This window comes from Cynoglossus semilaevis, chromosome 13 (genome assembly GCF_000523025.1).
Source record: "Cynoglossus semilaevis isolate Cse_v1.0 chromosome 13, Cse_v1.0, whole genome shotgun sequence".
Lineage (NCBI taxonomy): Eukaryota > Metazoa > Chordata > Actinopteri > Pleuronectiformes > Cynoglossidae > Cynoglossus > Cynoglossus semilaevis.
The window spans coordinates 13,220,224-13,232,925 of NC_024319.1; the positions used below are offsets into that span (position 1 = coordinate 13,220,224).

The following is a 12,702-nucleotide window of genomic DNA, read 5'->3' on the forward strand; positions in this document are numbered from 1 at the left end:
CATCTCATGTTTTTCAGTAATGTTTTCAGGCTGAGCTAACGCATTACATCACGCTCCTTTATTTCTTTTTACTGAAGAATGGACAATCACACCTTGAGATTGGCTAAAAAGCTTAGTGCCACTCATCGTGTTTTTTTTTGTTTTGTTTTTTGTTTTAATGATAAAAATAGACAAAGAGCCTTCTCTCTGCAGCAAAAGACACTCGCAGCGATCAGGATCTAGACCATAAGATAACTGGGCCCATCACTCAGTCATGAACAAGCCTGTTACACACCCTGCCCACGTACAGACAGTGCTGCCTCATTTCTCCTCCACTGGCTCCAGCTGACGCTGATGGAGAGAGAATGGCTTTAAGTCAAGCTTCATCGAGCAGCGCAACAGACGGCAGAGATAAAATATCAAAATTAGAGAGACAGCTCGTCCATTAACAAATGTATTACAGTAGTACATGGGGAAAAAAACCCACTTCACGTCATGGCCTGTCATTGATCCAAATTATTAATCTCAGAGTAGCTGCGGATTAATCACGGTCACAATTAATTATGATTAATCACAATTTGATCAGACAAAACAACTAAAATATTGCTAAATGAGAAGATGTATGTGTTTTTCTCCTTTATTTGGGACTAATTCAAATGATGAGATTATAAATTAATTATTTTGTGGCCAGCAGAGTAAACAGCTGCTGGGCATCGACTAAGAACTGACTTTCAAAAAGTATCCTTTTTGCTCAGTTTGTTCTAGACAATATGAAATGTTTCTGTGCATAAATTCAAATGTTGGTTTTTAGCTCTTTACACTGGTTCGCTCATATATACATTAAAAACCAAAATGCTCCCAACACTTTGTCCTGTATATAGTAAATGTATAGCCATCACTAAAACCTACACAGTACTGTACAGTAAGTATTGCAGGATGTCGTTTCCTCTGTGTGGTATTTTTAGAGGTACCTGTGACGGTGAGATAGAGCTATTCCTGAAAAAAAAAAAAAAAAAAGAGTGGAAAACCAATTACTGCCACTCATGCCTTTTCCCAGAAAAGCATTGGGGAAACAGCATGGGCTTTCCCAAATGGAGAGTAAGATCTGACTCAAAACAAATCATAGCAAAATGTGTTGATACATAAACCCGACCTTGACTGCCCCAGAAGAGAAGACAAAATTTGGACAAAAGTACATGCTTGTTTTGATCTACTCACTGATAAATTGTTGCCGTTTACAGCTGGAGCGCTTTGACCTTGTTGACCCCGTTTGCTACTTCATGCGGCGAGCAATTATAACAGCTGAAAAATGAAAAGTCGTCTCTTTATGGCAGGCAAATTAGAATCAATTTATCAGCGCCACCTACAGACTGGCTATGTTCAGATGAGATGACTCAGCAGGGAGTGATTTGCATGGCAACAAATTGACTGCTTTGTATTCGGGTCATGCAGTGCCCTCGTGGTTACAAAGGGTGAAGAGGGACTTTGAGTTAGGAGCTAATTCTCTTCTCCTTCACTTCACCAATGAAACATCAGCTACTCCCACTCGCTTCAAAATGGAACACTTAGCGGACTATCTGCAGTCACACAGGCAGGGATATTAATGTGCTGATAACACCTGGGGCGTAACGACAGCAGAGCCTCTCTGCACTAAAGTTCATGAGAGTCAGGTAACGGCCTCACAGCTATTTTAAATTCTCTCATCATTTATTTCGGCTAAGGACTTGCACTATCATTAGTCGTCTGCGTGACACTTCTTTAACCCGGGTCTACAACTGCTTCATGGTAATTTCATAACAGACCTATTTGCAAGATTTGGTCCACGTAGACTTAACCAGAATTTTATTAACTGTCTCTCCCAATAATCTCAATACAACCATAGCTTGTTGCAAAATAAAGTAATTATATTACATTCCATCTAAAGACACACCACAAGTGTTTATATTCTTCTCCTTGTTTTGTCACCCCACTTTATTACTTGGTGAATAGATTAATTTTCCTCATTATCCGTCTTGGATCAGTAGATGCGTAAATCAATACTAAACTTATCAGACAAATCATATCTGATTATTTCTTGACCAGTGCTCTGTATCACTCTTTACAGGACGTTGCATTTTCCTGTCTTACCTATGTAAATCTGCCCTTTTGCTCTCACAACAACAGAGAAGGTCATGTTTTTGACAGCAGTCAATGGTGAAGCAGGAGGTTTGATCAATAATTTTGACATTTCACTCTTGATCCACAACAAAAATGTCCATCAAATCTCCAATAATGACATTAATCGACCACACTGTCCTGCTGCTAAAAGTCAATGATGTCTGTAGTAAGCATGTGATTAGCTTACAACAAGCTGCATCGATTCAGTATGTATTCACAAATAAGATGGATTGTACCACATGCTGAAGAGATGATTCGATGATCTAATTTCAGTCAACACATTCTTAAAACTTCTGCGCAGTCACTTTAGCCTCTTAGTCCAGATGAAGCTACTATACGACCAGTTGAGAGGCTTATTTATATGTGTACGGCATCGGATAAAGTAAAGCTTCCTTTAAACATGTATTCAAAAATTCAAATTCAAATAAACATTAGACGACCTTTGGAGTTGTTTTTTTTTTAAACCTAAAATTATTTCAGATGCCTGGACGAGTTCTACCCCAGATCCCCCACCAGCCTGGAGGCTCAGGATTATCTCCATTAGTGGGAAAGAGATTTGAGCATCAAAAGGATTATGTTAACACAATTCTGTTAAGAACTCCTCTCGTCTGGTTTATTATTTGTCAGCTAAATTGTTCCAAATGGCAATGAATCAACAGTGGTAGGAACATACATTTTTATAATATTAACAAAAACAATATATAAATGACTGCATTTTTGGGGCAAAATCTACAAATCAAAAGTACTACAAGGTCAAAACCATGTAACCAGTGAAATAAAGAACAAGGTTAAAACCGACAAAGCATTAAATGCTAAAATCTTTTTAAAAAATGTTAAAATGCTTTTTTTTTTACTCACATGCAGTTTAAACAACCATCGTGGGTATGGATTTTCACTTCTCTTAGTTCCTGTGAGCAGATGAGTACGGATCTCAATATGAGGGTTGTGTCCCCAGTGGGAATGCATCTAGAGGAAGTACAAATAGAGCACACTTTTATTATGGGGAAAAAAACAATAATAAACCTAATAAATAATAATAAACATAATAAAATAATTAACACAACATACAACGTTACTAATAGTACTCAATGATATCTGATATTTTATTGCAATCCTCTGCCTTCAGAAAGATAACATAGTTGGAGTATAAGCAAAGAAAAACTTTGACCTCAATTACCACTCACCATTTTATAAACGCATCATTTTTGGGTTCACAGTGGACGTGAAGCACTGCCCTGAAAAAAATGTGTCTTCAGCAGAATTGTTTTCCTGCATGAATTCACCCTTCTGCTTCTCTCTTGTGCATCTTGTATTTCCATGCTTGGATGTTAATGGTAAATATGTCATAGGTCTTAGTGAATGTTAAACAGAGCTGGTGGAAGAGGGACTGTAGAGCACTGAGATGTCTGCACTAGAGGGATCAGAAACAAGTTGGGAAAAAAATGTAAATAACAGTGAGGCAATCGGAAACATTTAAATACAATGGAATTAATCAAGGGAAGGAATGGACAGGACCCCAAGGAGGTGAAAATATTCTGCAAACAAAAATAAGTGGAGACAGAATGAATATGAGAGTGAAATGAAAATGGAGAAAAGCAGTAGTAATACTTATTAGTGGTTTGAAGACATACCGACACTGGCCTGTAAAAGACAGAAGGCTAAACTCGAGGTGAGATAGTAGGTTTTTCATACAGAGCAGAATGAACCTGATGGGAACTGAGCAGTTCTGGAGAAACCATACAGTTGAGACGTTTGCAGAAAAACAAATAAATTGTGGGATGCAGTTTTGTGTCCAAAACTCACTTGAGCAAATGTGTGAAGTTGTATCGGGCTGTTATACCGTGTAGGTGGTGACAGTAGATGAAGTGAGTTCACTGGATGATTCATAGGTGTAAAGTTGGAACAGTAAGTATAGTAGTTAAAAAAAAAAATTTGACCAAATAATAAAAAAACAAGCCTAATTCCTTCACAACTGATATTCTCAACAACAACGGAAATAAATTACATTTTAGTCCAATTTCCCAGCTTCACCAGGATCCATCCTCACTGGTAGATGACTTGTGTGGGAGGACAAAGCAAAAGATTTCTTTTGAGCTCTGTGTACAATCGTTAAGCTGTTTATCATGTGGGACGTCTCCTTGTGAAATCGTGCAGGTGTCAGCTGCTGACTTGCGACTCTCTTGCCCTGTCACACTCACATAGACAGAAAAAACCTTCTCTTCACAATTGCAGCCAGAAATTTTACTGTCAGTCGTAACAGGTCTGAGCGGCTTCATGTCTACTTTCATTTTGAAAGGAAGCTGCGTGATCCCATGAGCTGAAGGACTGTGGAACCTGAATACAAAGAAAATATGATGAGAAAGATCAGATGAGTCATCTCAAATTGAATTAGTGAAACAATTCCAGATTCTTTCATCATTTAATAGAACTTATGAAATTTAAAAAAAATACATAGTTTATTGCCATGTTCTGGACATTGTGAACTGTTGGAAAAAAATCATAAAATTAGATTTTCTAAAAATAATCTAACGTAATTTTGTGGCAATAGCAACAAATGACTCACAGAAAGCCACTGTTTTCTAATTACATTTTTTTAAGACAGTCAACAGTGTGAAATCACTTTTCTCCTGATATGTTTTCCAGCAAACAGCAGCAGTTCAAGTGTAACAGTTATTCCAGCATTATTGGATTTGTTCAACAGCAATTATAAAAACAAAAACAATAAAAATGGATTTAAGGTAAGACAAAACAGTGACAAACACAAAAACCAAAAAGAAATACAGACACATCGTAATATGTACCAGTTGAGACGGGTGTTGAGTTTCAACACGTATGTAGTTTTTTTTGTTCCCTTTTTTGACAAACTTGATGACAGCTCTGAAACCACCATCATTCTTACAGCAATGTTTCCCCTTTTTTTTTATAAGAACTAGTGCCATGTAACATGTCACTCAAACTCCCTACAGCTCCACTGATCTGTTCAACAACATCATGTAACTGTTAACCTGACAAACACAAACATGTTGATTTTTTTTTTTGCTTCCAGCATCACAATAACTCTGACATCACATCACATGGTTCAGAGTGTTCCAGCATAAAAATGACAGTTTATATAATGTACAACAACAACACAAAAATGTATCATTAATAAAGTAAGTGCATGATGCACATAGGTCATTCACGACCTGCTATGTTGACATCTACAGTAATACTTGAAATGCATTTTCTAAACCAGCTACTTTCATTCCAGAATTTTAGTACAGTAGCTCTTTGAGCACAAACAAAATCATCCTGAGTGAACAATGAAATCTATGACAACATGGAAAAAAATCTTCCAAGACTGACAAACGCTACAGATGAAACAATTACAGCAGATTTTTAGACCATCTCACATTTCAGAAATACTTACGAAACCCTTCGTCCAAGAGTGAAAGTAAGCTCCAGGCAGCAGAAAAACTAAAATTATTGGAAAACATGCATCTGATATATATATATATATATATAGCTATAGAATAAAAAAAAATGATTTAGAGTATGTCACATGCTCCTGTGAAGTCCTTGCAGTTATGTTGGCTTTAGTCAGTGTCATATTGAGGGCCAGTTTACAAAGTTAACACTGTGTCAACCTGTGGCTTTTGTACAACTTCTAAACAGTTGTTAACTGCAGTGACCCCTGAGCACAAAAGGGTTCATGTTGTGACACACTGGCTTACCAGTATTTTATAAAATAAATGAATTAAACTGTGGTGAGGTGTGAATGGAACCAGCTCACTGCCAGAGTATCTTAAATTACAACCTGCATTCCCACATTTGAAGTGCATTCATTTATCATTTGGTCACTGTTCTCTTCACAGTACTGAGCTACTTTCCAGGATCTTGGACGTTTCTCACAAAGATTACGGACACAGTAATGTAAAAAAAGATTTAAGTCAAACCTATTATAAAACATTAGTGGTTCATTTACTACTTGTAAGTACATTTGGTTTTCTCACAACAATGAGTACATATTTAGAAATGTCATTAAAAGGACATATTAGTTAAGTTTAGAAAACGTTGCAAGTAATTCACAAATTGAGACCAATCAATAACGGTGTGAAATTCCGAAACCGTAACATTTTTACCATAGTGTGTTTAAAGACAGACACATCAAAAGATGTACCAGTTGAGACGGGTGTTGAAAGTTTCAACACGTAAAAAAAAAAAACTGCATGATTTTGAATTGGTATAAAACAATAAAAGTACCATCAATGGCCGTTTCCCCACATTCCTCTTAGTTTCAGGACATTGAGATGGACACCAGCCTGATGATGCATCAGGCCCTAAAACTCCAGCTCCTCTGAAAAGGCTGCAGCGGCTTCTTGATGTTGAAGAGCATGAAATTTTGTTTGAGTCGAGACGTTTTCTCTGGAATGATGGCTGCTTTGCTTTCTTCAGTGGGAAAGCGATTATTGTAGACTTCTGGGTACGAGCGTTGGAACTGCAAAGGAAAATGCACCTTTAAAACATTATGTGTCCATGAAGAGGGAGATATATGACGGAGATCGTTTGAAAGATGTATTCAGGCTCTTACAATTTCTGCAGAAAAAATGTTTTCCCCTTTTTGCTTTTACTACACACAATTCTTCAGGCCTCTGCAAACCTTCAGCTAAGGGTGGAAACACTCTCAACCTGCTGGTGCATAAAAATCATTCCCAAAGCCTTTACAACAATGGCAGTCAAGAGATTAGTGTGCATCCATTTTTTTTTTAAAGAACTTAAAGGGTTCAAGAATTTTTACTGTCAGACTGAATGTGACAACAAACATGAAATGGCATGAAATTCCAAATTAAGGACCTGGGGATATCAATCAGTAAACTAAAATATGTTAATAAATCAATGTAAAGAATTGAAAAAAAAATAAGAAGGCCTTCAGTGGTTAAAAATTCAGCCCTAGTTTAGTGTTGTGAAGGAATTAAACATTTCAGCTTGCCATTCATTTCAGTTGGTAAATTAGAATGGATTACATGCTGCTTATAAATGGCCAATGGTGTCACATAAGTAAAACAGTTCAGATAAAAGTTGGAAAATATTGCGTGTTGGCAAAACAAAAGAAGAGATGCTTCAAAATAAAGTGTAAACTTTGATAAATCAAGTATTTTTTAAATAATTAATTTTAATCAAGTGGATGGACAATATATTCCCCACCCCATCATTTGGATATCAGAAAATAATTACTTAAAAAAAGCTTTTTTACTTTCCAAACCAAAAATTTGTTTGGTGTTTACATACCTGTTTCAGCCTTTTTCTTTTGTCCTTAACAGGAAGTTCTTTGTCTGCGATTAGACCCTCCAGCAGCTCGTGCAGAGAGGTCTGGGTGCCGATCACCTTCTGCTCTTCAGACTCAACTCTCCTGATCTGTTTACAGAAGGCTGGGGAAGCACTGAAGTCCGTATCAGAACCGACATATTTGATCTGATGGAAGACAGAGGACAGGGTTTCCATTAGGATTAAAAATGGACTTTAAATTGACAGGCTTCTGGAAAACTGTTTTAAACCACAGCAGAGTAAAACATGTGTCCCAAATTTACCGGGCTTTTGAAAAAACAATTAACCAAGTAGATCTGATCATATATTGTGCTGATAACTGGAACTCACAATCTATAAAAAATATAACTCGAGCATTGGCTGGGTGACTGCTTCTGCCTTGATGCACATCAATAAACAGGATGACCGATGAGGCCAGCAAATAAAAGCAGTTTGTTCAGTGTCAGATAATAGAATTATTAGCATAACAATTATTTCTTTTTCTGATTTACAGTGGAAGGAAGCGTAAAACAGAGCAGACAATGATTGATGGCAAGATAAAAAAAAAACCAGTATTTTCTTGGTTTGTAGAACAAAGATCGTCAGTACAGTTTGTTTTCTAAGGGATTAGAAAAAGAGTCAAACACACGCAAGGAAACAGGAGTATAAAATTTGCAGTGTTGTGTGGGTAAACAGACTTGCTGCATGTTCAATTACATTTACAAACATTTCAACCCCAGTTCCACCTGTGTGTCAACACATTCATAGCTATTTAAAAAAACTGTCGTTGAAGAAGGGATATTAAATGTGGCTCAAAGTACAATCAGACTCCTAAAAAACAAACAGGTTGAGTGAGGAGAAAAAGAACTTGAGTGGATTAAAGAAAACACAGTGGATCATGGGTCCTAAATTTTTAAAAAGAAAAACACAAATCAGATCCCAGGAAATCAACATTCAGTTAAGCGTGCTATTATTTTTAGAACATTTAGTTTTGTTTACATTTTGTGCTGTTTTATTGATTGTTTTAACTTCAATGTTTCAATGAGTGCAAATCTACCTACTAGCCTCTCTAATCACAAATCACAAATCAATATGTTGCTTAGAGCTCTACCATGAAATAATATTTTATGTGGATATTGACTGAAGAAAGAAAATCAATACACAGCAGCCAGTGGTAAAGCAAAACAATGAGGGAATAATTGACAAGACAGTGCCCCTAGTTTTCCAACATACAAAGACAATGTACTGTTTTATGGAGGTGACTCTGTCTAAGCTTCTCTGAATACATAACACCAGTTTTCATCTGCAGGGCTCACACAAATAATATGATATAATAAAATAATACTAACCAATATGTTGAGAGTATGTCACCCTAAACACTCTACCCTCCACATTAAAACAGACTTGGGCCAGGCTCCAGATACATCAATGAACAATTAAAGTCTTGATGTGCAAAAACATGTAAAACATGGGGAAGCCAGCAAATGGCATCAAATTTGGAGCAACAGAAAGTTTTAAGAATGAACATTTTAAGAAATAAATAAAAGTATTGTTTTAGAAAAAGTGTACCATTTTAAAATCCATCATATCTGTTTATTCTGCCAATTTAGCAGGTTAGAGACAGAGTTAACAGAAAGATTAATTTTACATGACTAGTTGGATGGTCCTGCCTTTCAATATGTTTACATTGCTGTTTTTTAACCTGCTAGTACTGTTGCAGAAACATGTCTCTATAGAAGAGAGACGGGTGCACATCGATAATAATAATCCATGCTTACTGACCTGAGCTCTTTTGAAATGTGACATGTGCTCCTCAACCTGGCTGTGCAGCTTGGAAGGAACTTGGAAGATGACGTTATGGTGGTCCACCATGAACGTCACCAGTTTGGTGGCCAGCAGCTCATCCAAGTCCATCTCATCCACCGAGCCCAGGACGCAGTGAGAGAACATCTGCAGCATCTGCACAGATCGAACTCAGAGTTGAAGCAGTTGTGACTAAGTAATCAAAGTGGAGCAGCTGTGACAGAGTGGATGGCAGAAGTTATCATTATATATGCATATCGAAAGAATCCACAGCCCAAAGCTGCTGCCACGAAAGTATGTCTGCGCCAGAGAAGCAGATGTACAATATAGTTTATACTGTTTGGGTTAAACACAGTCAAAATGTGAATAGGTCAACAAGACTTGTAACACAGCACTATAGATACCTATAAAACTGCAGACTCCACACAGTTCTTGTTCCTCTTATTTCCAGGCCAGTTAAACACAAATTATAAAGAACATGAATAAATAAATCAAACAAAAATAACACAAACATGGACACAGTCTGTTTGAGCTTGACATCATATTTATCCCAATAGTGTTCTGTGATGCCTTTAGCTGCTCAAACAACTATTACTGTGTTTAATAGGTCTCTGTCCAAAGATTGATTTTTGCTTGCTGTGGTGGTGAAAGGTGATTATTTGCATTTTTATCTGGAACTTGTCCACTTTGGTCTGACCTCTGCCTTAAATAAGACACTTTCAGCCAGAAAAGTGCAGCTCACTGGAGATTTTCTCTACTTTCGACCACTCTGTGTGAACCTCAGAGATGGTTATGTGCGTAAATATCCCAGTGACTGTGCAGTTTCAGAAACACTCAGAGACATCACTCTGAGGCAACAATAAACAAGTCACATATAGTTACATCAGTGACTGATCTTTTAGTTTCTGATCACCAGTATGAACTCCAGTTTGTTGTCTACATGACTCCATGTGTGAATGTGGTTAGCAGCTGGTGAATGTATATTGAACATATTGTGAGAAGCCATAAAATCCACAGATGGTAGTTTTGTTGGAAAGTTAAACACTTTTAAGTGCATGTGTACCACAAAACAAGACACAGAAACATTATTGTGGACACTGTTCCTCAGGAGCAGAAGGAAAAACAAGTTTGCTAAGATTTAATATTCATTTTTTGCATAATATATTTTTGGGTACAATCCTGTTATCCTGCAAATAACTTATCCCTTATTGTCTTAAGATTTTTGTTTACTTTACTTGCTGCATGTAGTTACCATAATCACACTCCTGTGGTAGTTTGTCCAATACTATTCCCCAGAGTTTGTCTTGTCTGCCGTGCAGACAGCAGTGTGTGTCTGTTGTGGAAGGAATGTTTCCCGCAAATGTGAACTGATTCCCTAACAGGAACTTCATATACATGGTCAATATTTACTCCATCTTCCCTCTTCCAAATGTTCGGACAAAAACAGAAATGATGCAAATAGAAAAACAAATAATTATTATGGAAACAGTTTCCACACACACAGCAGCTGTTATGGAGTTTGGGCTTCTGCTCCACCAACTACATCCAATAGTCTGAGTTTCTCAAACTATTGCAGATAGTTGTGTAGTAGTAATTTCAGCTCCAAGTAGAATTTGCTTTTTCTGACCAGGCAGGCAGTCTTGTCTGTTCGGTATTTTCCACATCTTTCTTTCCTATAGGTTGACGTGTCTGCTCTAAAAACCTTAAATTCCAGTGCACAAAACCAATTATATTTTTGATCTCAAGCTTCATAATGAAAATCCACCATCTATATCTTCTTTGAAATATAGTTTGTACTGTAGCAGGTAGGACAAGAACGGAAACAAAAACAGGCATTTGTACCAGTGTGCGTGTCATAATGGTGTCATTGAGAGGCGGTAGGTGGGGATTCTGGCAGACCCGTGCCATAAGACGCATCAAGAGCTGGAGGCGTCTTCGGTTGGGTGGAGGCAGCAAGAGTGTGCTGAGCTGAAGAGCTTCAGTGGCCACCTCCTCCTCTTGCAGCAGACCTGCATGAACATAAAAAGATGAGACATTTGCTTCTGAGAGAGTAAACCCACGACTTTGACAAAAGGAAACCACGACAAGTGTTTGACCAGTGAGCAAATGTTAGTGTGAGAATCAAACAACAATGCACTTACTGAGAATGTTGACAAACACTTCATACAGTTGAAACGTCAGAAGTGGTTCTTTGAGCCTCTGAAAATAATCTGCTATGGTTCTAAGGATATCCCTCTCAAAACCAGGATACACTGGTTGGTTACTTTCATTACCATTAGGCCCTAAAAATCATGGAACAGAAAAAATACAATATAAGAGATTATAAAATGTATTTCTTATGCTATGCTAAGGGAACCATTGACAGGAAAGAGAACAACAGTGAAAGAGATTTGTAGTAACAGTTAAGACCATCAATGAAGGTTTTGTGATTATAGATATATGATTCAGCTCAGTCTGTTACAGAATACATGAGTGAGAGGCAGAACCATGAGCTCAAGTTGCCCTTTTCCACATCCTTGTTCTACAACAACAATACATTTAAATGTATATTTTAATTAGGGATAAAATAAATCAGATACTCACAGTTGGCAAGGCATCTCATTGCTGATACCACCCAATAAGGCATGTCCTCTTGAGGTGCAAATAGATAAAGGTAACTTTTAATTTGAAAATCTACTACAGCGACTCAGATATTAATGTGAAAAAAAAAAAACAAACCCATACCTGCTTTGTTCTCCAACACAACTATACCCGTCTTATTAACACTGAACACATTATGAACAATGTGTTTGCCGTACACTTGTGCAGGGTTTAAAACTCCATCCAATGACTTCAGACCCAGCACTCTCTGTAAACTGCAGCAGTCACTATCAGCATCAAATCACTATGTTTAAGAACAATCAGCAAACTGTGAGGAAGGAGAGTGGAAAGAAAATGCATACTGTGCAACTGTCATTGATTTCCAAGTGTGGTCCACTTGTTTGGGAGTCATCTCCTTCCTGCGTATGAGCTTGCATTCATGCACATCACCAATGGCTACACTGTGACGTTTGTTCCACAGGTCTGAAGTCTGCAGCCAAAACAGAGAGACACCAGTGATGATTAATTCACAAAGTCACTTCTAAAATAAACTCCAAGATGGCCTAAGGTAAACTTTGTTTTCATTCAAAATTATTACCCCTTTCATCTAAAATAAGTTGTAAAGCAAAAACAATTGATTTCCAGCGTTTTCTATTAGAAACTTAAAAAGTCAGTGGTGCACAGTTTAAAGGGGAAAAGAGGAGCAGAAGGTGGCACTAGTACACCCTAGGGAGTAAAAGTTAAAGAAGACAAAAAATGAAAAAAAAAATCGAAGAAGAAACACTTCTGCAGATCATAAAATTCTTTACAGTACACAAAAAAAATCAGTTTTTTTTTGGGCACCTGTCATATATATATATGTATTTATATATATATATGCATATATATATATATATATAT

General features: G+C 37.1%; 1 protein-coding gene across 5 annotated transcripts in view; it reads right to left on the reverse strand.

Moving 5' to 3' along the window:
• LOC103388656 (DEP domain-containing protein 1B) overlaps window positions 1-12,702 on the reverse strand; it is a 21,593-nt gene that overhangs the window by 5,140 nt on the left and 3,751 nt on the right. For 3 of the 5 annotated variants that reach the window (XR_003051555.1, XR_522530.3, XR_003051556.1), the window contains exons 4-13: window positions 12,165-12,292; window positions 11,947-12,077; window positions 11,806-11,853; window positions 11,364-11,504; window positions 11,065-11,231; window positions 9,202-9,378; window positions 7,405-7,587; window positions 6,379-6,613; window positions 3,321-4,470; window positions 2,995-3,102 (exon numbers count right to left, since the gene is read on the reverse strand). Coding sequence is in view for 1 of the 5 variants with exons in the window: in XM_008323740.3 (XP_008321962.1) it covers window positions 6,449-6,613; window positions 7,405-7,587; window positions 9,202-9,378; window positions 11,065-11,231; window positions 11,364-11,504; window positions 11,806-11,853; window positions 11,947-12,077; window positions 12,165-12,292 (1,140 nt within the window). In the remaining 4 variants the exon portion in view is untranslated. Of the gene's footprint in view, window positions 1-2,994; window positions 3,103-3,320; window positions 4,471-4,521; window positions 6,614-6,706; window positions 6,805-7,404; window positions 7,588-9,201; window positions 9,379-11,064; window positions 11,232-11,363; window positions 11,505-11,805; window positions 11,854-11,946; window positions 12,078-12,164; window positions 12,293-12,702 lie in introns of those variants that run through there. The other 2 variants (XR_003051557.1, XM_008323740.3) reach the window with 2 other exon arrangements.